Source organism: Centropristis striata, chromosome 14 (genome assembly GCF_030273125.1).
Source record: "Centropristis striata isolate RG_2023a ecotype Rhode Island chromosome 14, C.striata_1.0, whole genome shotgun sequence".
NCBI classification, from domain to species: domain Eukaryota; kingdom Metazoa; phylum Chordata; class Actinopteri; order Perciformes; family Serranidae; genus Centropristis; species Centropristis striata.
This window is the reverse complement of record NC_081530.1, coordinates 36,633,900-36,660,026: the sequence shown is the minus strand read 5'-3', so window position 1 is coordinate 36,660,026 and position 26,127 is coordinate 36,633,900. Positions and strand designations below refer to the sequence as shown.

Genomic DNA, 26,127 nt, shown 5'->3' with positions numbered 1-26,127 from the left:
CAGTGGTAGTGGTAGTGGTAGTGGTAGGGGCAGTGGCAGTGGTAGGGACAGTGGTAGTGGTAGTGGTAGTAGTAGTGGTAGGGGCAGTGGTAGTGGTAGGGACAGTGGTAGTGGTAGTGGTAGTAGTAGTGGTAGGGGCAGTGGTAGTGGTAGGGGCAGTGGTAGTGGTAGGGACAGTGGTAGTGGTAGGGACAGTAGTAGGGGCAGTGGTAGTGGTAGTGGTAGGGGCAGTGGTAGTGGTAGGGACAGTGGTAGTGGTAGTGGTAGTAGTAGTGGTAGGGGCAGTGGTAGTGGTAGGGGCAGTGGTAGTGGTAGTGGTAGGGGCAGTGGTAGAGGCAGTGGTAGTGGTAGTGGTAGGGACAGTGGTAGTGGTAGGGGCAGTGGTAGTGGTAGTGGTAGGGGCAGTGGTAGGGGCAGTGGTAGTGGTAGTGGTAGGGGCAGTGGTAGTGATAGGGACAGTGGTAGGGGCAGTGGTAGTGGTAGTTGTAGGGGCAGTGGCAGTGGTAGTGGTAGGGGTAGTGGTAGTGGTAGGGGCAGTGGTAGTGGTAGTGGTAGGGGCAGTGGTAGAGGCAGTGGTAGTGGTAGTGGTAGGGACAGTGGTAGTGGTAGGGGCAGTGGTAGTGGTAGTGGTAGGGGCAGTGGTAGGGGCAGTGGTAGTGGTAGGGGCAGTGGTAGGGGCAGTGGTAGTGGTAGTGGTAGGGACAGTGGTAGTGGTAGGGGCAGTGGTAGTGGTAGTGGTAGTGGTAGGGGCAGTGGTAGGGGCAGTGGTAGTGGTAGTGGTAGGGGCAGTGGTAGTGATAGGGACAGTGGTAGGGGCAGTGGCAGTGGTAGTGGTAGTGGTAGGGACAGTGGTAGTGGTAGTGGTAGGGACAGTGGTAGTGGTAGTGGTAGTGGTAGGGACAGTGGTAGTGGTAGGGGCAGTGGTAGTGGTAGTGGTAGGGACAGTGGTAGTGGTAGTGGTAGGGACAGTGGTAGTGGTAGGGGCAGTAGTAGTGGTAGTGGTAGGGGCAGTGGTAGTGGTAGTGGTAGGGGCAGTGGTAGTGGTAGTGGTAGGGGCAGTGGTAGTGGTAGGGATAGTGGTAGGGGCAGTGGTAGTGGTAGGGATAGTGGTAGGGGCAGTGGTTGTGGTAGGGGCAGTGGTAGTGGTAGGGGCAGTGGTAGTGGTAGGGGCAGTGGTAGTGGTAGGGGTAGTGGTAGGGGCAGTGGTAGGGGCAGTGATAGTGGTAGGGGCAGTGGTAGTGGTAGTGGTTCCTCGGGGAGAACTCCAACACAGCGGTGCTCAGCCGGGGGCTCGTCACTTTGCACCCGACCCCTATGCCCCTATCGCCTGCGTGTCCCCCTCCCGGGTCTGGCTCCAGCAGGGGCTCCGGTTTACCCGTGCCGGGCGAGGTACTCTGATTGTTCCAGATCGGCTTCATAAGGGTCTTTGAACCGCTCTTCGTCTGGCCCCTCCCCTGGGACCACTTTGCCACGGGAGACCAGGAGCTGTTGCTCCCGACAACACAGCTCCCAGAATCACTGGAGCACACAAACCCTCCACCGTGTTAAGGTGGCGATTCTTGGAGATTTTACATATATATAAAATTCATATCTATATGTAAAAATTCATATATATATATATATATATATATATATATATGTAAAATTCATATCTATGAAGACATAGAAAAGACAACATGAAGACACAGAAAAGGACGATCAGTTAGTGTTTATAGATATTGTTAGTCTGTTATTTATGTTTATTCTTTATATTTATTGTTTATAATTACTGTTTATGGTTATTGTTTATATTTATTCTTATATTTATTATGGTTATCATTTATGTTCATAGTTATTGTTTATGTTTTATAGTTATAGTTTATAGTTATTGTTCATAGTTGTTTATATGGCCTGGGGAGAGTTCAATATTTTAATCGTCAAAAAAACTCACATTTCAGATCAGTCAAATGCTTAATAAATTCATTTTACGTTAATTAAACTGCTGAATGATTTCAATAATTCACTGTCAGTGAAGGCAGAAACGTGTTTTATTTATATTTTTTGTTTTGCTTACACTTCTGTAATTTGAAGCATTCTGACTCCTTAAAACCTCAAATAAACTTTTATATATGTGTAGAAAGTCACACAAACATAAACAGTCTGTAGCATTTAATATTAGTAGAATAACATTTAAACCGCAGTATATATTAAATGTATATTTACACACTGACAGACAACATGGAAATAAAACAAAAGGTCAACAGAAGTCTTTGGTGTGCAGTAAAATACAGTTACATGTTACAAAACATGAAAAAAGAATGATTTAATAAAAAAAATGTCTAATTAAACAGAATCTATATGTGGCCACATTGTTACCAATGAATGTTTTTCACAGGATCTTTCTTTGGGGGTAAAATATTAAATGTCACATCCAGAATAAAGTGATTTAAATGTGAAGATTCTATTTGATGACCGTGGGTTGACGTGGTTTCTCTCCTGTGTGAGTTCTCAGATGTTTCTTCATCCGTCGACTGTCAATGAAGTCTCGAGCGCAGACGGAGCAGCTGAACGGTCTCTCTCCAGTGTGACTCCTCATGTGCACCTTCAGGTATCCGCTGGAGCCGAACACCCTCCCGCAGACGGAGCAGCTGAAGCGCTCCTCCCCCGTGTGGAGGCTCATGTGTTTCTTTAAACAGCCACTCCGGGTGAAGGATCTCTCGCAGAGTGAGCAGCTGAACGGTTTCTCTCCCGTATGCGTTATCATGTGCATCTTCAGATGCGTCTTCCGGCCAAAGTGTTTCCCGCACTCGGAGCACCTGAAGGGTTTTTCTCCACTGTGGATGCTCATGTGTCTCTGTAAACATTCACTCCGTGGAAAAGATTTTCCACAGACAGAGCAGCTGAACGGTTTCTCTCCAGAATGAGTCGTCATGTGTCTCTTCAGATGGGTCTTACGGGTGAATCTTTTCCCACACTCAGAGCAGCTAAATGGTTTCTCAGCAGAGGTCCTGAGTGGTCCTGGTCCTCCACGGTCCTCTCCAGCAGCTTCTGTTTTCATGTGTTTATGAGAAAAAAAGTGACAAATTGACATGAAAAAAGTGAGAAATTTATGGGAAAAAGTGACAAGATGACAGAAAAAGTGACAAACTTACAAGAAAAAAGTGACAAATTTACAGGAAAAAAATGACATTTTTTGTAAAAAAGTGACAAATTTATGGAAAGTGACAAATTCACCCAAAAAAAGTTTATGTGGAAAATAACAATTTTATGGGAAAAAAGTGACAAATTTATGGGGAAAAAGTGACAAATTTACTAGAAAAAAGTGACAAGCTTACAAAAAAAGTGACAAAATTACAACAAAGTGACAAATTTACAAGTAGATATTGACAAATTTGCGGGAAAAAACCTGCTAAAAAGTGTGCGCTGTGTGTCCCAGATTGTGTCTAGCAGATGATTTGTTGACATAAAGAAACCAAACCAGAGACACACTGAGACTTCTTCTCTCTGTTCCTACCTGAAGCTTCGTCCTCTTCAGTCTTCACAGGGACGGACGAGTCTCCGTCCTCGTCTTCGCCAACGAGCCGTAAGAGACGATGTGGACCGTCGGTCTCGAGTGATCCTGGTCCTCCACGGTCCTCTTTATAAGCTCTGGTTTCCCTGTGCAGAGCTGAGCTTCTGGCTGGAGGCTCCTCTTCTCTGTGGTGAAAACGAACTCCGACACATTTATGTCTCTTGAGCTGATGAGGCCAGCTGAACGTTGTGTCACAAACGCTGCAGCTGAACGGTTTCTCTCCTGTGTGGAGGAGCTTCTGTTTTGCCAGATGTCCACCTTGAATAAATGCTGCATGAGTTTTCATGTGTCTCTTCATTTGTCTGCTGTCAATAAAAGCTCTACCGCACACGGAGCAGCTGAAGGGTTTCTCTCCTGTGTGAGTTCTCATGTGTCTCTTCAGATCTCTGCTTTCAATAAAACCTTTTCCACAGATGGTGCAGCCGTGAGGTTTCTCTCCTGCATGGATCCTCTTGTGTCTCTTCAGATGTTCACTCGTAACAAATATTTTCCCACACTCGGAGCATGTGAATGGTTTTTCTCTTGTGTGGACCACCATGTGTTGTGTCACTTTCACCTTCTGTCTGAATCTTTTGCCGCAGATGGAGCAGCTGAAGGGTTTCTCTCCTGTGTGGATGCTCCTGTGTCTTTTCAGATTTCCCTTACGGCCAAATTTGTTTCCACACTCAGAGCAGCTGAACGGTTTCACTCCTGAGTGGCTCGTCATGTGTCTCTTAAGATTTCCAATGTTGCCGAAATGTTTACCGCACTCGGAGCAGCTGAACGGTTTTTCAGCAGTTAAACCTGACGGAGGTTCTCTGGAGTCCTCCCAGTCAGCGCTGTCATCAGTCTCCGGTTCAGAAGAGTCTCCGGTCTGCTCCTCTGGACCGTCGGTCCTGAGTGGTCCTGGTCCTCCACAGTCGGTCCTGAGAGGTCCTGGTCCTCCACAGTCGGTCCTGAGTGGTCCTGGTCCTCCACAGTCGGTCCTGAGTGGTCCTGGTCCTCCACAGTCGGTCCTGGCTGGTCCTGGTCCTCCACAGTCCTCTCCAGCAGCTTCTGTTTCCATGTGTTCAGTCTGTGTGTGATGAAGCTGTGAGGACTGAGGTTTCTCTTCTTCATCTTCACTCTTCACAGGGACACGAGTGAAGGAGAACTTGGTGATATCAGCCTCCTCCAGACCTTCAAGCTGCTCCCCCTCCTGACTGCTCCACACCTCCTCCTGCTCCTCTTTGATGTGTCGGGGCTCTGGCTCCTCCTGGTCCTGGTCCTGGTCCTGGTCCTGGTTCTGGTCCTGGTCCAGGCTGCAGGTCCAGTCCTGCTGCTCCTCTTTAACAACAACCACTTTCTGGACGTCTGGAGGTAAATCTGAAACATAAAAAAGAATCATCATTAATATAAATGTGGACTTTGAACAGCTGGTTGGTTCCAGGATCCAGAAACCTCGTCAGCAGGTTTTCCCAGAGACTCTGAGAGTTGTAGCTCCCGTCTGGAGCCAGACCTGGAGGGGGGCGTGTTGGCGAGTGTCTGGTGAATCAGCACCAGCTGTTTGTGAGGAGGGTCTGGTGTGATCCCTGGCTCTGGGGAGCTCACCTTTCAGGTGGAACCAGAGCCGGTGTGGGAGGTGGAGCGTCGGGCTCACCTCCACACAGCGCCGGCAACAGACCCAGAACCAGACCCAGACCCAGAACCAGAACCAGACCTACGGAGAGGCCCGCGGTGAGCGGAGGCGCCGCGTTGGAGTTCAAATTTCAAATTTACAGTAAAAAAGTGACAAAATTACAAAAAAGTGACAAATTTACAGGAAAAAAATGTCAAATGTATGAGAAAAATTGACAAATTCACAAAAAAAATGACAATTTTATGGGTAAAAAAGTGACAAATTTATGGGTAAAAAAGGACAAAATTACAAACGGCAGCCATCCTCTGCACACTGTCATCAACAACAGAAGAGATAGTTCAGCGACAGGATGCTCCTCCACAACACAAACAGACTGAAAAACTCCTTTGTCCCGCGTGCCATTAAACTGTATAACAGCACACTTGGAGGCAGGCGGCAGCAAAGGAGGTCAGAGGTCAGGGAGGAGCACCAGGTCTGACCCTCTACACACCAACACCAACATGGCCGCTGTAAACTCTAACTCAGTACTGTTGTTATAGTTATAGTATATATTTCCTGGTATCTATAATATAATTTATAATATCTCCTTGTTTTTATATTTCATATTGTATTTTATTATGTCTTGAACTCTCTTATTTTACACATTATGACTAGTTACTAACTTTATTCTATTTTATTGTATTGGTGCTGTACTGCTGCTGCTGGAATTGCCAATTTCCTGAGGGAACCTTCCCATGGGATTAATAAAGTTCCTATCTATCTATCTATCTATCTATCTGTCTGTCTGTCTGTCTGTCTATCAAATTTACAACAAAAAAGTGACAAATTTACAAGTAGATATTGACAAATTTGCGGGAAAAAACCTGCTAAAAAGTGTGCGCTGTGTGTCCCAGATTGTGTCCAGCAGATGATTTGTTGACATAAAGAAACCAAACCAGAGACACACTGAGACTTCTTCTGTGTCTCTGTTCCTACCTGAAGCTTCGTCCTCTTCAGTCTTCACAGGGACGGACGAGTCTCCGTCCTCGTCCTCGCCAACGAGCCGTAAGAGACGATGTGGACCGTCGGTCTCGAGTGATCCTGGTCCTCCACGGTCCTCTTTATAAGCTCTGGTTTCCCTGTGCAGAGCTGAGCTTCTGGCTGGAGGCTCCTCTTCTCTGTGGTGAAAATGAACTCCGACACATTTATGTCTCTTGAGCTGATGAGGCCAGCTGAACGTTGTGTCACAAACGCTGCAGCTGAACGGTTTCTCTCCTGTGTGGAGGAGCTTCTGTTTTGCCAGATGTCCACCTTGAATAAATGCTGCATGAGCTTTCATGTGTCTCTTCATGTGTCTGCTGTCAATAAAAGCTCTACCGCACACGGAGCAGCTGAAGGGTTTCTCTCCTGTGTGAGTTCTCATGTGTCTCTTCAGATCTCTGCTTTCAATAAAACCTTTTCCACAGATGGTGCAGCCGTGAGGTTTCTCTCCCGCATGGATCCTCGTGTGTCTCTTCAGATGTTCACTCGTAACAAATATTTTCCCACACTCGGAGCATGTGAATGGTTTCTCTCTTGTGTGGACCACCATGTGTTGTGTCACTTTCACCTTCTGTCTGAATCTTTTGCCGCAGATGGAGCAACTGAAGGATTTCTCTCCTGTGTGGATGCTCCTGTGTCTCTGTAAACATCCACGCTGTGTAAAACATTTCTTACAAACCGAGCAGCTGAACGGTTTCTCTCCCGTGTGAGATCTCAGGTGTCTTTTCAGATTTCCCTTACGGCCAAATTTTTTTCCACACTCAGAGCAGCTGAATAGTTTCACTCCTGAGTGGCTCGTCATGTGTCTCTTAAGATTTCCAATGATGCCGAAATGTTTACCGCACTCGGAGCAGCTGAACGGTTTCTCAGCAGTTAAACCTGACGGAGGTTCTCTGGAGTCCTCCCAGTCAGCGCTGTCATCAGTCTCCGGTTCAGAAGAGTCTCCGGTCTGCTCCTCTGGACCGTCGGTCCTCAGTGGTCCTGGTCCTCCACAGTCGGTCCTGGCTGGTCCTGGTCCTCCACAGTCGGTCCTGAGTGGTCCTGGTCCTCCACAGTCCTCTCCAGCAGCTTCTGTTTCCATGTGTTCAGTCTGTGTGTGATGAAGCTGTGAGGACTGAGGTTTCTCTTCTTCATCTTCACTCTTCACAGGGACACGAGTGAAGGAGAACTTGGTGATATCAGCCTCCTCCAGACCTTCAAGCTGCTCCCCCTCCTGACTGCTCCACACCTCCTCCTGCTCCTCTTTGATGTGTCGGGGCTCTGGCTCCTCCTGGTCCTGGTCCTGGTCCTGGTTCTGGTCCTGGTCCAGGCTGCAGCTCCAGTCCTGCTGCTCCTCTTTAACAACAACCACTTTCTGGACGTCTGGAGGTAAATCTGAAACATAAAAAAGAATCATCATTAATATAAATGTGGACTTTGAACAGCTGGTTGGTTCCAGGATCCAGAAACCTCGTCAGCAGGTTTTCCCAGAGACTCTGAGAGTTGTAGTTCGGGTTATGGTTCGGGTTAGGGTTCGGGTTAGGGTTATGGTTATGGTTATGGTTAGGGTTCGGGTTATGGCTGGACAAACTGCTGGTTATTCTGGACAACGGCAGCCATCCTCTGCACACTGTCATCAACAACAGAAGAGATAGTTCAGCGACAGGATGCTCCTCCACAACACAAACAGACTGAAAAACTCCTTCGTCCCGCGTGCCATTAAACTGTATAACAGCACACTTGGAGGCAGGCGGCAGCAAAGGAGGTCAGAGGTCAGGGAGGAGCACCAGGTCTGACCCTCTACACACCAACACCAACATGGCCGCTGTAAACTCTAACTCAGTACTGTTGTTATAGTTATAGTATATATTTCCTGGTATCTATAATATAATTTATAATATCTCCTTGTTTTTATATTTCATATTGTATTTTATTATGTCTTGAACTCTCTTATTTTACACATTATGACTAGTTACTAACTTTATTCTATTTTATTGTATTGGTGTTGTACTGCTGCTGTCTATCAAACTTACAAGAAAAAGTGACAAATTTACAAGAATCATCATAGGTTTGACAATACGCCGTCACTCGCCCCGTCAAGGAGCCGTTTGGTGCCGGGACATTTACGGCTCTGTAACGTCTCTCCTCCACTACCAGCAGGATGCTTGGATCAAGTGATCCCACCAATTTTCTGCCTCCAGAGTCACAGAGACTCCTTTTCCCCATGGAGGTCTATGAGGCTGTGGGTGGTGTTGGTGGATCATCTCTACACCCAAACTACAACTCTGACAGCTTTACCACACCAAGACACATTTTACTACGTTTATATCTATAAATTATTTCTGTACAGTGGTATCTGAGGCCTCGAGAGCAGTTTACAAATTTATTTTTTGACAATTTTTCTCTCCCTCTGCACTCTAGCCTCTCCATAGGGGAACATTGGGGGGATTTTTTGGCGTGTTTTTGCAGAATAATTTGAAATCCGTTTGCAGAAACCATTAGTAAAGTCACAGCACACGTGTCATGGCCGAGCCGGTCCATTTGACACCTTTTTAGTGTTTGTGCCAAACAAAAAAAGTTATGTAAAATGACAAAAATAAGACACTAAATTACCAAAAAAGACAAAAAAATTACCCAAAAATTATGTAAAATGACCAAAATAGGCACTACATTTCTAAAACAAAGTCATAAAAGCTTTGCAATATAATTATTTGTTTACTAATTTATTTTTGGACACAATTTTCTCTCCCTCTGCACTCTAGCGATGATGTCATCCACTCAGAACCAGGATCAGAACCAGGATCAGAACCAGGACCAGGATCAGGATCAGAACCAGGACCAGCAGCTCACCTGGATGAGTCTAATGTCTATAATATATAGATAATATTTATATGTATATTGTATGTTCTGACCTGTGTGGTTGCAGCAGTCCTCCTCTTCTTCCTCCTCCTCCTCCTCCTCTTCTTCCTCCTCCTCCTCCTCCTCCTCCTCTTCTTCCTCTTCCTCCTCCTCCTCCTCCTCTTCCTCCTCCTCCTCCTCCTCCTCCTCCTCCTCCTCCTCCTCCTCCTCCTCCTCCTCCTCCTCCTCTCTGATGTCCAGATGTTGGTTCCGTCTGAGGTCCATCCTCCTCTCTTGTCCCCCGGCCGGAACTATCAACAAGCTTCTTAAAGTCCAGCAGGAGGAGAAAGAAACTGTTAGCAGGAGCTAGCTGCTAGCGGCTAACGCTAGCTTAGCAACATTAGCTTCAGGAAACGCGTTTCCGGCGGCAGAAAGGAAACCAAGCTGCTGTTTGTGGTTTAGTTTCAGCTTTTCAAAGCTCATCCAGCAGTTTGTGATCTTCTCTTTCTTTCCTCACTAAACACTGGCGCCTTTTACTGCTCCGGCCCACAAACACGGACACTACCACTAGTAGTTCCGGGGGGAAGGGAGACGGGGCGCACCGGACACACTTCCGGCGGATTGTTCGTCAAATTAAATTATTTCTTCTCTTCTGATGATAAAATAAATCATTTTATAACCGTTGAGCTCTTTTTTTCGGAGCTTAAATTAAGTTAATTAAGATAAATATGTAATGTTCCGCGGCGGAAGGAATTCGGAGCGGACCGGAAACGCTTCTTCAAACAAACAAAAATAAATAAATAAAACACCTCCTCACACTTTACTGCAGAATTATTTATTGTTTATTTCTGTACATGTTGTTTTGTTTGTTTATTTATTTACTGCGCTGTATTTTGTTTTTATTTATATTTACTGAATAAAAGTTAATAAAATTCTGTTCAGAAACACAATAAACTATTTTACTTTTTTAAGTGAAATTGTTAAATAGGTTTTAATGATTATTAAAATAATAATAATACATATTACTTTATTTATATGTTTATTTATTTGTTTATATAATTTAATGTTTCGTCGCTTCTTGTTTTTATTGAATTGTGATTTTATGATCACGACATTATGAAGTTGTTTGTTGCCTTATTTGTGTTGTTTTTGTTGACGTTTAATTCACATTTGTGTATTCAATTTTTTCCAAGAATAAAGTTATTAAAGCTCCAGAGCTCAAACAAAAAAAATGAATAAAATAGTTATTATTGTTTGATGTAATTTTAAAAGTTTTTATGGATTTATTTTATTTTTGTTTGGCTGTTTTATCTTTTTATTTGAAATATTTAGTTTATAATGTGACATCGTGTTTTTTTTTTCATCTTTTGGTGTAAATATGTAAGAAAAATATTTGATCATATATTATTTATTTAAAATTTTATGTTGTATTAATTAACATATTCTACATTATGTTTTATTATAACATAAAATAATGTTGTTTTGCTGTAAATATAAAAGAGTTGCAGGATAAATATGTTTATTCATTTATATCTTGTAAGATAAATATGAGTAATTAATGAATACATTAAAACACGATCAAATAAATTAGTTATTGTGTAGGATATAATATAAAGGAAGCTAAATAATTAAATATTAATAAAAATGCAGAAAGGATTATATTAATTGTTCTGCTTTTCAAATATGAAAACTAAATATTTTGGGTTTTTTTGCTTGAATATTTTTGTATTTTCCCTCTGCAGCTTTACGATCATTTTTCTTATTTATTTACATATTTTAATAAACATTTCAATCAATCAAATCAAATCAAGATATTAAAATGATTATTATTATTATCATGAACTCCAGAAGCTGATAAATAACCAGCGACTCAGCTGTTTGTTGGACGTGACATCATCATGACATCATCAGAAGTGACCAACAAGAAATGAGGAGAAACATCGAGTTAACCTTTAACTTTCTTCTTCTTCTGTGGTTTTGAGCTGCTGGAAAACAACTTTAAACAGGAAACGACAGAATCAAAGCTCTGTCCTGTTCTCCTGTTCCTCCATCCAATCTGATAAAATGAGTCGTTTGGTCCTTCATATATATTATATTATTATTATTTTATTTTAATTTTTTTCAGCACATTTTCATGAGTCGCTGAGAGGAAATTAGATTTCAGCCGACGACACAGCGAGTTATTAAAGAGAACGAAAACTGACGAAATAACCAAAACTAGAATTAAAAAACATTTTCATTAACTGAAATAAAAATTTAAAACTCGAGATTTAAAAGAAATGATAACTGAAACGAAAAAAAGTGACAAATTTACAGAAAAAAGTGACAAATTTATGGGAAAAATTGATACATTTACGAGAAAAAAAGTGACAAATTTACTAGAAATAATTGACCAATTTATAATTTTAAAATTTTAAAAAGAAAATAGTGACAAACTTACAAGAAAAAAATTGACATTTACGAGAAAAAGTGACACATTTACAAAAAAAAAAAGTGACACATTTTTGAGACAAAAATGACAAATTTACGAGAAAAATGTGAAAAAATTTAAAAGAAAAAAGTAACAAATTTACGAGAAAAAGTGACAAATTGTCATTTTTGTCTTTGTCAACTTTTTTCTTGAATAATCCTTTTGGGTTGATATGAAATCTGTTTATTTATCTTCGACCAGAAAGCTGCTGGTCAGTGAACATGAATCTGTTTATCTCAGTAAGATTCAGAACACTCAGAGCTGCGAGGGTTAAAAACTTATTGGGGCTTAAATGGAGAATAAAAGGAAATAAAGGAAACATTTATTGTCACCTTTCTGAATCTCACACCAACAAAAACCCCGTTACAAAAAAATTAAAACTAATAAAAACTAAACTATGTAATTTAAGATATTTAGGTTTATATTACATGATGTATGAATTAATGTCCGATGAGTTCATGTGATACCTCGTTATGGGACACAAATTAAAATGTACACATGGCTGAAGGAGAAGAATGAAATGTATTATAAACGACTGTATGGACCTGGAAACTGTAATACGAAAAGGATTAAAAACTAAACTAAAACTAAGCATTTGCAAAAATATAAAAACTAATTAAAACTAGCAAACTCACTCAAAAAACTAATAAAAACAAACTGAATTTGAGAACAAAAATTCACAACCAAATTACAACTGAAACTAAATCAAGAACGGTTCTAACCTCGAGGGTCAAAATTTCAACTTATTTAGCCCAAATTATGAGATTTCTAAGTCATAAATCTGACAAAATATTGGACTTTATAACTCAATCTAAATCTTTTTATGAGATATTTAGTCAGAAATGTGGAATAGTCTGTCATATTTATTTTATTTTGGGGCAAAGTTACAAGATATTTGACCAATGACACATTTACTAGAAAAAAATGACAAATTTATGAGAAAATGGGACAAATTTACAGGAAAAAAATGACAAATTTACAAGAGAAAAACGACAAATTTATGGGGGGAAAAAATGACACATTTTTGGGAAAAAAATAACAAATTTACAAGAAAAAAGTGACAAATTCATGAGAAAAGAGTGAAAAAATTATGAGAAAAAAGTGACAAATTTGCGGGAACATTTTTTCAAGTTTACGAGAAAATAGTGACAAATTTATTAGAAAGTGACGAATTTAAGAGAAAAGAGTGAAAAATCTACAAGAAAAACTTGAAAAACCTTTTACTTAAAAATGTGAATAAATATAAGATAAGACTACGAGTCACTATCTGATCATTTTGATTCAATAAGTAAAAAACTTTGACTTGGACAAAATTAAAGATGAAACAAACTGGAGTTCTAAACAGAAACACGACGACATCAAACCTTTAATAGTGTGTCAGTGTTTAATGTGTCAAAACAAACATGATTTATCTGATTAGAGCAAAATAATCTGAGCAAATGTTTTGTTCTTGATGTTCAATTCTTTGGACGCAACGTCCTCATCTTTTATAGAAACAGTGTGATGAGAGAGCTGGAACAGCTGCACGTTTAAACCTCCCCGGCACCAGTCTCCAGCATACTGATCTGGATCAGAGTCCCTGCTGGTCTGGATCAGAGTCCCTGCTGGTCTGGATCAGAGTCTCTCTGTCCGTCAGCTCTGACTCTGTGGAGCTGAGCGTTCTGACGCCCCCCACACTGGTGGATCTTGAGGCTGGTGCACCAGGTGAAGCGCCGGTCGCAGACGTTGCAGCTGAACGGTTTCTCTCCCGTGTGGAGGCTCATGTGTTGAGCCAAGTTTCCTCCCTGTGAGAAACTTTTCCCGCACACGGAGCAGCTGAAGGGTTTCTCCCCCGTGTGACTCCTCATGTGACGCACTAAGTTCGACTTGCTCAGGAATCCTTTGGCGCAGAGAGAGCAGCTGAACGGTTTCTCTCCCGTGTGAGTTTTAATGTGTAACTTCAACATGATCTTCCTACTGAACCCTTTCCCGCAGAGGGAGCAGCTGAACGGTTTCTCCCCCGTGTGGTGGGTCATGTGTTGTGTCAGCTGGACTTTCTGATTGAACGTCTTACCACAGACGGAGCAGAGGAACGGTGTCTCCCCCGTGTGAGTTCTCATGTGGACCTTCAGGTACGCGTTGCGGAGAAACCTCTTCTCGCAGACGGAGCAGCTGAACGGTTTCTCTCCTGTGTGGATCTTCTTGTGTTTCTGTAAACTTCCGTTCTCGGCGAAGGCTTTCCCGCAGACGGTGCAGCTGAACGGTCTCTCCCCTGTGTGAGTGATCATGTGTCTCTTCAGACTCCCCTTGATGCTGAATCTTTTCCCGCACTGAGAGCAGCTGAACGGTTTCTCACCGGCACCGACAGAAGCGTCCCTGTTCACAGAGTTTAGACCTGATCGAGTCCGTCCGGGCTCCTCCCAGTCCCCGTCGCTGACCTCCGTCTCAGACGAGTCCAGAGAGTCGTCTTCACTCACGGGCTGCAGATACCCGTCTGGACCGTCTGGACCATCGGTCCTGAGTGGTCCTGGTCCTCCACAGTCGGTCCTGAGTGGTCCTGGTCCTCCACAGTCGGTCCTGGCTGGTCCTGGTCCTCCACAGTCCTCTCCAGCAGCTTCTGTTTCCATGTGTTCAGTCTGTGTGTGATGAAGCTGTGAGGACTGAGGTTTCTCTTCTTCATCTTCACTCTTCACAGGGACACGAGTGAAGGAGAACTTGGTGATATCAGCCTCCTCCAGACCTTCAAGCTGCTCCCCCTCCTGACTGCTCCACACCTCCTCCTGCTCCTCTTTAATGTGTGGTGACTCTGGGTCCTCCTGGTCCTGGTCCTGGTCCTGGTTCTGGTCCTGGTCCAGGCTGCAGCTCCAGTCCTGTGGCTCCTCTTTAACAACAATCACTCTCAGGACATCTGGAGGTAAATCTGGAACACAGAAACACAGTGTTAGAGGAAACGTTTAGATCAGGTCTAGAGTTTAGATCAGGTCTAGAGTTTAGATCAGGTCTAGAGTTTAGATCAGGTCTAGAGCTCATCCAGAGCTGAACTGGGCTCCTCCTGGTCCTGAAGAACACTACAGAAGGTCCGTGTGTCTCCTGAGAACCTGGTGAACTTTTACAGATGCATCAGAAACAACTGCACCACCAGACGTTTCCATCAGCTGGTACATAAAGCTGCAGTAGAGTCCTCTGGTCAGCAGGAGGCGGCGTGCTGCTGGAGGCTGACCCTCAGCAAACAGGAGAAGAAGAAGAAGAAGAAGAAGAAGAAGAAGAAGAAGAAGAAGAAGAAACAACGACAGAAAGAGAAACGGGAGAGAAGACTTCAGAGGAAAACAGCTGATCAGTCATGTGACTAATGTTTCACAATTTATTCAGCAGTAATATTTAGATACTTAATGTTTATATTTAAATATATAATGTGTATATTTATATATATAGTATGTGTATATTTATATATCTAATGTTTATAATTATTTATTTAATATGTTTATATTTACATATTCAATATGTTTATATTTATATATTTAATATGATTATATTTATATATTTAATGTTTATATTTAATGTCTTTAGCATGTTTATATTTATCTATTTAATATGTTTATATTTATCTATTTAATGTTTATATTTACATATTTAATATGTTTATATTTACATATTTAATGTTTATATTTAATGTTTATATCTATTTAGTATGTTTATATTTATCTATTTAATGTTTATATTTAATGTTTATATCTATTTAATATGTTTATATTTATCTATTTAGTATGTTTATATTTATCTATTTAGTATGCTTATATTTATCTATTTAATGTTCATATTTACATATTTAATGTTTATATTTACATATTTAATATGTTTATATTTAATGTTTATATCTATTTAGTATGTTTATATTTATCTGTTTAATATGTTTATATCTATTTAATGTTTATATTTATATATGTAATGTTTATATTTATATATTTAGTATGTTTATATTTATCTATTTAGTATGTTTATATTTATCTATTTAATATGTTTATATTTATGTATTTAACATGTTTATATTTATATATTTAATATGGTGACATCAGAGCTGAGAGTGTTGATCTCACCTGGAACAAACATGTGGTTTCCCTTCAACAGCTGAACGTCCTCAGAGGACCGAGGGTCCCTCTCAGAGTCCATGGTGGGTCCTACACACACACACACACACACACACACACACACACACACACACACACACACACACAGTTACAGTATATGACCAGACATCAGAAACATGAAAAGCTTCTTTGGGTTTTTTAAAACACAGAATATAAATTCAGGGTTTCCCTGCCGCTAGGCGCGGCGCCCAAGCATTTTTGCCTCCCGCCTAAGAGAAAAAGTAGAGCAGGTGTGCAAAAATAAATAAGAGCCGCATTGCGTCCCATCGATCTTTACACGTTGCCGGGTATTTCCAAAAACGGACATTTCACCTTCCCTGTTTAAAAAACCCCAGCTTACACCTATCTGCCTTCAGAAAAGCTTTCACTCACCCGGCGTGTGTGTCTGGGTGTGTGTGTGTGTGTGTCTGTGTGTGTGTGTGTGTGGCGGTGTGTGTGTGTGTGTGTGTGTGTGTGTGGCGGTGTGTGTGTGTGTGTGTGTGTGTGTGTGGCGGTGTGTGTGTGTGTGTGTGTGTGTGTGTGTGTGTGGCGGTGTGTGTGTGTGTGTGTGTGTGTGTGTCGGTGTGTGTGCGTGTGTGTGTGCGTGGCGGTGTGTGAGTGTGTGTGTGTGTGTGTGTGTGTGTGTGTGTGGCGGTGTGTGTGTGTGTGTGTGTGTGTGTGTGGCGGTGTGTGTGAGTGTGTGTGTGTGTGTGTGTGTGTGTGTGGTGATGTGATGTGTGTGTGTGTGTGCAACAACATTTGACCGCAGCGCACATTAGCAGGTAGGCTACGTTAGCTCCGCTAGCCAGCGTGAAACACAAAATGGACGTTTTTTAATTTTTTTTTTAAAAAAGGGACCGAAACGAGCTCAAAAAGCAGACGGACAGTAACACAGTGTTGTAACGATGGATAAATGGATAAATATAAACATATTAAATATATAAATATAAACACAGTAAATGGATAAATATAAACATATTAAATATATAAATATAAACAGTAAATGGATAAATATAAACATATTAAATATATAAATATAAACATATTAAATGGATAAATATAAACATATTAAATATATAAATATAAACACAGTAAATGGATAAATATAAACATATTAAATTTATTGTGTGTGTGTGTGTGTGTGTGTGTGTGTGTGTGTGTGTGTGTGTGTGGCGGTGTGTGTGTGTATGTGGCGGTGTGTGTGTGTGTGTGTGTGTGTGTGTGTGTGTGTGTGGCGGTGTGTGAGTGTGTTGCGGTGTGTGTGTGAGTGTGTGGCGGTGTGTGTGTGTGTGTGTGTGTGTGTGTGTGTGTGTGTGTGTGTGTGTGGGCGGGGCGGAGGGAGGCCACGGAGTGAGAATCATTGAACCAGTACCAGGAAGCGTCTGTCATCAGAACAGCAGCAGGAAGTCCTGGTGAGGAACACTAGCCAAGCTTCCACTGAAGGCAAATATACCCATCGGTAACCATCGGTTACAGCACAGTTCCTCATTGTCCGGCTGGCGAGCCACATGCGGCTCCTCAAGCTATAATTGATGGCTCATGGTAGCTTCCTGTGTGCTAACACAGCCAATACATTTTTTCAAATGTGCTACATAAACATAAACACTGCAAAAACATCTGAATTATACTTCTCCCTTTATTCACCCAAATAATGAAGCCTTAATGGTGCTTCCTAAAGGGGGCATTGTCAAACCTGGCAACGCAGCCTGCATGCCATGTGGCATTGTTTACAACACTTGACCGCAGCGCACGTTAGCAGGTAGGCTACGTTAGCTCCGCTAGCCAGCATGAAACACAAATGGACCGTTTTCTAATTTTTTTTTAAAAAAAGGGACCGAAACGAGCTCAAAAAGCAGACGGACAGACAGTGTTGTAAGGAATAGTGGAGTGGATGAGGTGGGTGACTTAGTATGTTGTCGTAAAAGTGGCTCTGCTTCTGATCTTGCACTGCCAATGTGGCTCTTGTGAGAAAAAATAGTGAGGATCACTGTGTTATGGTTATTACTACGAGTCTCCAGCGCTGAGCAGAGGAACAGGATGCTAACGTCAGCTACTGCTTGGTCCGGTCCATGGGGCTCTACTGTAGCTTTATTCTGCTTTACTGTCAGTTATAAAACATGTTAATGCAATGTGACATGTTAGAATATAAGAAGGCGTTGCTGTGTTAGTAAGTTTCTATAGTATGCTGCTACTTTAGCTAGCATAGCTGTGGTCGAGTGAGGTCGGGAGCTAATGAAGTGAGGGAGCGTGACAGAAACACCTCCACCCAACTCTAGACTCTAGACTCTAGACTCTATGCTCTAGACTCTATGCTCTAGGCTCTAGGCTCTAGGCTCTAGACTCTAGACTCTAGACTCTAGACTCTAGACTCTATGCTCTAGGCTCTAGGCTCTATGCTCTAGGCTCTAGACTCTAGACTCTAGACTCTATGCTCTAGACTCTATGCTCTAGGCTCTAGGCTCTAGGCTCTAGACTCTAGACTCTAGACTCTAGACTCTATGCTCTATGCTCTATGCTCTAGGCTCTAGACTCTAGACTCTATACTATTAGACCTGTCAGTGTGAAACAGTGTGTTTAAAGCACAGCAGCAGTATTATGGTCTCTTCTCTCAGAGCAGCAGGTAGAACTGGAGGTGACCTGGCTGCTACACCTGTTATGTTACTGTAAAGGCCAATACAAATATAATCTACCAAAGAATTCATGATTATTGAATTGGATTAATAATTTAATTTAAATACAAACTTTTTTTCATTTTCCTGGTCAAAAGGAATTAGCAGTTTAAAAATGGTTTATTTACTTTTCATATTCAAAATAATAAAATATAAAATCTCTGACAAATAGAAGAGTCAATATATTGTTTCTATTGTTCACATGGCAATATTTACAAGAGATGAAGGTTATTTTGTATTTTTTGGGTAACCTGGGTAACTAAAGATAAAATATGACCTGCAAGATGTTTTCATTTCAAGCTTTTGATTTCATTGTTGCAAATGGCCATAAATATTTATTCTGTGTGTCCTTAAATGGAGAGGCTCTTCTCAGCCCTCAAGCTAGTAAGAGATTTTATATGAAAATATTATTCAAAGAAGGACATTTCACAAATGAAGATGCTGATTCTTAAGGTTAATCTCATTTTCAGGTGAGGACTCCTCTGTGAAACAGGCTGACAGACGTTAATGTTCCCTCAGCAGGACCTTCTGCCATGGAGGAGGTTGTCCAGCGGTTCTCCAGGAACAATTCAGCCAGGAGGATGAAATGTTGAAGAGGAGGCTGTGAATTATGCAAATAAAGTGTAAATTACAACTAAAGCTAATTGAGTCTGTTTTTTAGTTACCTATAGTAATGATAGTGCTCAACATTATGTGAAATTGCACCGTTTTTGGTTTAAAAAAGAAAAGAAAAGCTTTTAAAAAAAACGTAAGGCAGAGGAGCGCTAACCCCGCTGCTACAGCTAACCGCCCCCTAAGACCGCTAAAAACCCAGGGGAGTTATTATTATATAGATTTAATATATTATCTATCTGCACTCTGATGGATTTTCAGAGTCGATCTCTTGACCCCAAAAAAGAAATCAACCTGTAAATGACGGCTGACTTTGACCTGCACACAGTAAAAACACAACATGCTAAAGGAACTGTTAACACAGAGCTTCACACACATTCTGTCATTCAAGTTAAAGATGTTCTGATTCCCTCCTGATACTGCTTCAGATACCAGTCTGTTCATAGAAATACATCATATTCAGCTGCATGACTGTGATTCTCACTGTGGTCATTAAGCAGCGCTGAGAGCTGAGCTGAGCTGAGCTGCTATCAGAATGTGTGAGGCACCAGATTTAGGCTCTTAGGGCAGAAACGTTGCCCCCTAGAGGCCCCGGGGCAACACTGTTGCCCCCTAGAGGCCCCGAGGCAACACTGTTGCCCCCTAGAGGCCCCGGGGCAACACTGTTGCCCCCTAGAGGCCCCGGGGCAACACTGTTGCCCCCTAGAGGCCCCGAGGCAACACTGTTGCCCCCTAGAGGCCCCGAGGCAACACTGTTGCCCCCTAGAGGCCCCGAGGCAACACTGTTGCCCCCTAGAGGCCCCGGGGCAACACTGTTGCCCCCTAGAGGCCCCGAGGCAACACTGTTGCCCCCTAGAGGCCCCGGGGCAACACTGTTGCCCCCTAGAGGCCCCGGGGCAACACTGTTGCCCCCTAGAGGCCCCGAGGCAACACTGTTGCCCCCTAGAGGCCCCAGGGCAACACTGTTGCCCCCTAGAGGCCCCGAGGCAACACTGTTGCCCCCTAGAGGCCCCAGGGCAACACTGTTGCCCCCTAGAGGCCCCGGGGCAACACTGTTGCCCCCTAGAGGCCCCGGGGCAACACTGTTGCTCATTTTAACACAAACTGTTAAATGACAGTTTTCTAAAACAAAAAGGGAAAAGAGACGCATGTTTTAGTAAACATACTAAATACATAAATATAAAGATATTAAATATATAAATATAAACATACTAAATACATAAATATAAAGATATTAAATATATAAATATAAACAGTAAATGGACAAATACAAACATATTAAATATATAAATATAAACACAGTAAATGGATAAATATAAACATATTAAATATATAAATATAAACATATTAAATATAAACACAGTAAATGGATAAATATAAACATATTAAATATATAAACATAGTAAATGGATAAATATAAACATAGTAAATGGATAAATATAAACATAGTAAATGGATAAATATAAACATAGTAAATGGATAAATATAAATATAGTAAATGGATAAATATAAACATATTAAATATATAAATATAAACATACTAAATACATAAATATAAACATATTAAAAAGATAAATATAAACATAGTAAATGGATAAATATAAACATATTAAATATATAAATATAAACATACTAAATACATAAATATAAACATATTAAAAGATAAATATAAACATAGTTAATGGATAAATATAAACATATTAAATATATAAATATAAACATACTAAATACATAAATATAAACATATTAAAAAGATAAATATAAACATAGTAAATACATAAATATAAACACAGTAAATGGATAAAAATAAACATATTAAATATATAAATAGAAACATATTAAGTAAACAGCAGCAGTAAACTGGAAGCTTTTCACCTTCCAGCGAGGAGAAAAACTCCCAGAGAGAAAATAAAAGAACAAAGATATAAAAGACTAAAAGTTTATTCTGCTGAGGACCAACAACTGTCTGATGGCAAAAATGTGGGTTTTCACCACTAAATGACCACAAAAACCACAATGAGAACCATATCAGTCATGCAGCTGTACATGATATATTTATATTAACAGACTGGTGATGGAGGACAAACTGCTTATTTTAGATGTTGTTGTGTCGACATTAGAGCTGCAAATAACGATTATTATCATTATTAATTCATCTGTCGATCATTCAAACGATTAATCGATTAGTTGTTTGGTGAATAAAATGTATAAAAATATCAATCAGTGTTTCACGTCATCAAATCTCTTGTTTTGTCCACAAACCAAAGAGATATTCAGTTTATTGTCATAAAGGAACAAAGAAACCAGAAATATTCACATTGAAGAAGCTGAAATCAGAGAATTTGGACTTATTGTCTTTAAAAAACTGATCAAACCAATTATTGATTATCAGAATAGTTGAGGATTAATTTAATAATCGATTATTGTTCCATTAATAGAATAATTGTTGCATAAAACTCAGAATTTATATGAACCTGACACATTTCCCCCAAAATGTAATTATAATTATTATTATTTTAAAGCAACACAGTGTCGGCGTGGTGAGGATTGTGTGTGGGCAGAAATATTGTTTATTAATTATTAAATGATGATTTTAGTTTTAAAAATGATAATAAAAAGTATTCAGATCACTTTAGTAGATGAGTCTCACGTTTGTTTATCTGATGAGAAACTTCACAGATTATATTTACGGCCAGTAATCAGTAAACATATAAACAATAACAACATGAGCGCCATCATCCATGTTGTTGTTGTTGTTGTTGTTGTTGATATAATAACTTCATGTTCCAGCTGCTTTCATCAGTTTCTTTCAAGTCAAAAAGACAAATGACGTCATTTTATCCGTCTGGATCCATTAAAGCTCCGCAGCGCTTTGACTTCTTCACGACGCTGCTCAACTCTACGGTTTCTACAGTTTGATGCTTCGACTCTTTCAGGTTCAAACACCAGCAGCACAAACATGGTGCCACTGGAGGCTTTGCATTCAGCATTTTTAATGCAATCTTTTGTGTTCAAAGTTTTTTTCTGAGTGCTTTTTGTAATTTTTTTCTATTTTTTTCTGGGGTTTTTTTTAAATTTGTTTTTTAATTTTGTGTTTTTTTTGGTAATTTGTGTATTTTTTGTGTTTATGTTTTTGTGTTTTTTCTTTTATGTGTGTTTTTCTGTTTTTTGTCATTTTTGTGTATTTTTTTGTTTTTATGTGTGCTTTTTGTATTTTTTCTGTGTTTTGTGTTTTTTTTTCTGATTTTCTTTGTTATTTTTTTGTGTTTTCTTCTGGGGATTTTGTGGTTTTCTGTTTTTTTTGTCATTTTTTTGTGCTTTTTGTGTTTTATGTGTTTCTTATATTTTGTGTGTTTAGTTATTTTGTCATTTTTGTGTATGTTTTGTGTTTTCATGTGTTTATTGAGTCTTTATGTGGGTTTTCTTTGCAATTTTTTGTGTTTTTTTGTTTTTGTAATTTTTTGTGTCTTTTTTATTTTTTGTGTTTGTGCTTTTGGTAACTTTTTGTGTGTATGTGATGAATGTATTTTTTGTGTTTTTCAGTTTTATGTAATTTGTTGTTGTTGTTATTTTTTGTGTGTTTTATGTTTTTTTTTTGTTCGAAATGTTGATCCAGTAACTTAAAATGACAAAATAATAATCAGGTGAATTTGTGCTGAAAAAAATGATATCAGCATGGAAGTATTTTATAGAGGCAGAATGAAAAATAGTTAAAAACCTTTAAAACAGCCCGAACTCCAAAGGGTTAATGTTTGTTTAGGAAAGTTATGACGGTCTCTTGTTTTGATTTTTGTTTATTTATTTATTCATTTATTAATTTTTTTAATGTATCTATCTGTTTGTTAGTTTGTGTTTCATGAGCCTGGCTGCGTGTTTCTCTCGGCGGACCTGGCAACCCGCGGCTGTGTCGCCGGAAGTGCAGGCCTCTGAGCCGAGCTAGCCTCCATTAGCATCTGTTAGCATCAGCTAGCATCCACCGCTCCGTCCGGACAAAGAACCGTAGACATAAACATACATCCTGTACCTGTCCAGCTGCGGCAGCTCCAGCTCCGGGTCCGGGTCCAGGTCCAGGTCCAGGTTCGGGTCGAGTCCCCCTGCAGCCCTCCGGTCTCTGTGGAGCCCGGACCGACGTGGACTCTGGTCTCAGAGACCAGCAGACTCTTTTCTTCTTCTGTGGAGGCGGCGAGCTCCCCACCGCTCCCTGCTGCTCACTGCTGCCCCCCAGGCCGCCTGTGGCCGCCTCTGGTACTGCAGCTGCTGCTTGGTTTTTCTCCACCAACACACAGTCAGAAAAAAGAACTGAACCACCTCGTTTTCTTCAGTTTCTTGTTCATTTTAACGTCTGCTACAACTAACGATGCAACACCGATGTGAAAATTGACCAAAAATATATGCAAACATTTTTTAAAAGACACAAAATGACAAAAAATAGATGCAAAAAATGATCAAAAAAGACACAAAATGACAAATGACAAAATAAAAAAAACCCTGGTATTATTGGATATTTTTTTCTTGTTTTTATTGAAGACTTTTCTGGTTTCACTGGAGACTTTTTCTTGTTTTATTGGATACTTTTTCTGGTTTTATTGTAGACTTTTCCGGTGTTATTGGAGACTTTTTCTGGTGTTATTGGAGACTTTTTCTGGTGTTACTGGAGACTTTTTCTGGTGTTACTGGAGACTTTTTCTGGTGTTACTGGAGACTTTTTCTGGTGTTATTGGAGACTTTTCTGGTGTTATTGGAGACTTTTTCTGGTGTTGTTGGAGACTTTTTCTGGTGTTGTTGGAGACTTTTTCCTGGTGTTATTGGAGACTTTTTCTGGTGTTACTGGAGACTTTTTCTGGTGTTACTGGAGACTTTTTCTGGTGTTATTGGAGACTTTTCTGGTGTTATTGGAGACTTTTTCTGGTGTTATTGGAGACTTTTTCTGGTGTTGTTGGAGACTTTTTCCGGTGTTGTTGGAGACTTTTTTCTGATGTTGTTGGATACTTTTTTCTGATGTTGTTGTAGACTTTTTCTGGTGTTACTGCAGACTTTTTTCTGGTGTTAGTGGAGATTTTTACTGGACTCACAGTGTCTGTCTCCGTTGACTTTTTATCGTTAAATGAGTGCAATTATTCAGATGATTTTCAAACAGTTAGAAATTCAGCTTTCTACTTCACAAAAACTATTGACAACTTTTATTTGGTTGCATTTTCTGTGACTTTAAAGTATTTATCATAAAAGCATTTCTGTGAAATAGATCTGAGAGAAAACCCAAAATAAAATCATCTCGGCACAAAAACACGTCGAGGTCAGAGGTCAGAGGTCAGAGTCAGGATCCAGTCAGCCCATAGATCACAATGGGCTGAAATATGTGCCACTAGATACTGAAGTTGAATTATTTATATTTGAATTTGAATTGCTTAACTTGAATAATTGCATAAAAAAAAATGAATTTGAATCACATAATTTGAATTTGTATTTTTACATGAAATAGTAAAAAAAAGTATTTCATTGATTATTTACTGTAAGAAAACAAAACATTAAATATTTTTATTAATAAATCAACAATTTAATACATTTCAAATTATATTTGATGTTTGATAAAAACATGATTATAAACGTGCTATTTAATAAATTAGAAATTATAAACAGTTACACATTTAATGGTAATGAAATACATTACATGACATACAGTAATAATAGACGTTAATAAATTAGTTTTATTTAATTTATATTTTTTATTTATTTTATTTATATTTATTTAAAAAAACAGGTATTTACTGTTTGTTTTCTATATTATTAGAGAAATTATCTGTAAAAAATAACTTTTTTTAAAGATTTTTATTTTTTATTTTATGAAAAGAATGAGCCAGCAGGTGGCAGCGCAGCACAATGAACAACACTTTCAGCTTTAACTCTGTGGAGTCTTATAGGGACATTCTGTCCATTTTTGAATCCTTTCATGTCTTTTCGTGTCTTTTTTAAGTCATTTTGTGTCTTTCTTTAGTTATTTTTGTGTCTTTTCTTGGTCATTTTGTGTCTTCTGAGTTTATTTTTGTCATTTTGTCTTTTTTTGTCATTTTGTGTCTTTTTGTGTCTTTCTTTAGTCATTTTGTGTCTTTTTGGGTCATTTTGTGTCTTTTTCAGTCCTTTAGTCCAACATAAAATGTGATTTGGAATCTTTTTTTACTTTCAAAACACTATCATGCTCAATAAAGAATTCTAAATGTTTCAACAAAGGTGTCAAATCTACCATATAAGAGGGTTCCATCCAGTTCTATCATTTGATACTAAATCTATTTGAGCTTGTCTCCAGTTTTACTTGGTATATCATCATCAAACTGAAACTGGCATGCGCTGCAGACGCTGCAGACGCTCAGATGCTACAAACGCTGCAGACACGCAGACGCTGCAGACACATTTAGTGATGGAAGTTTCTCTGCAGCTGCAGCGAGCGTCGTTTCACTTCCTCCTTTGAGCTTCGAGAGCGAAACAGCAGAGACGCTTCACTGAACCGTGGAAACAGACACGTGGTTTCTCTCACTTCACTTCTGACTAAAGTCAAACTCTATTAATATTCAAATGAATAAATAAATGAATAGGCCTAAAGTATAATTAATAATATAAGAGCATATAAATAAAATTAATGTGGATTCTCTTATCATTTTCAGTGTTTGAACAGAGGAAATAAAATCAATCAAAATTAAAAAGAAGAAATGAAATTAAAAACAAAAATAAAATAGGCTACGTGTTAATAAAATAAATTAAATGAATATAATTCATTAAAAAGAATTAAATAAAAAGACACATTTAATGTGGTTATGCACAGAAGATAAAAATACATAAATTAAAGTTAAGAAATTAAATTAAAAATCAAAATAAAGTAGGACACATGTTAATAAAAAATAAAATAATTAAATAAATGTAAAAATGAAGGAGAATAAATGAATAATAGATTAATGTGGATTCTCTTGCATCACTTCTGACAGAAGCTTCCAGTGGTTCAGCAGAGGAAATCAAATTATAATGTAGTAAATAAATAAAATGAAAAAAATAATAATACAATGAAATAGGCCACATGCTAATAAAAATGAAAAATGTATTTTAAAAAAAAAAATACAATAAACTAAGAAAAAAATAATAGAATAATTAAATGTAAATTCTCTTGAATTTTTTGGTTGTTAAAAAAAGGAAAATAAATATAAGTAAAATTTAAAAAAATCAAACAAATTCCACCAGTTAATACAAATTAAATGAATATAATGAATAAAAAAGAATAAGGGTAATAATTGTCCTGATGTTTT

At 39.4% G+C, this 26,127-nt stretch overlaps 1 protein-coding gene across 1 annotated transcript; it reads right to left on the bottom strand.

Moving 5' to 3' along the window:
• Positions 1 to 1,615: 1,615 nt before the first annotated feature.
• LOC131984451 (zinc finger protein 236-like) lies at positions 1,616 to 19,431 on the bottom strand. Its single transcript, XM_059349266.1, has 7 exons — positions 18,752 to 19,431; positions 15,528 to 15,608; positions 13,052 to 14,353; positions 9,059 to 9,097; positions 6,123 to 7,541; positions 3,494 to 4,894; positions 1,616 to 3,027 (listed from the first exon to the last, which is right to left on the bottom strand). Exons 1-7 carry the CDS (start codon positions 18,759 to 18,761, stop codon positions 2,441 to 2,443), a joined length of 4,839 nt encoding a protein of 1,612 aa, XP_059205249.1. The 5' UTR covers positions 18,762 to 19,431; the 3' UTR covers positions 1,616 to 2,440.
• Positions 19,432 to 26,127: the final 6,696 nt, after the last annotated feature.

Excerpts from the sequence above, each read along its gene's own strand:
- LOC131984451 (XM_059349266.1), bottom strand. Across the intron at positions 9,098-13,051 it reads TGATCCAGACCAGCAGGGAC|AGGAGGAGGAAGAAGAGGAG; the intron begins TCTGATCCAGAC and ends AAGAGGAGGAGG. Across the intron at positions 7,542-9,058 it reads GGACTGCTGCAACCACACAG|ATTTACCTCCAGACGTCCAG; the intron begins GTCAGAACATAC and ends TTTATGTTTCAG.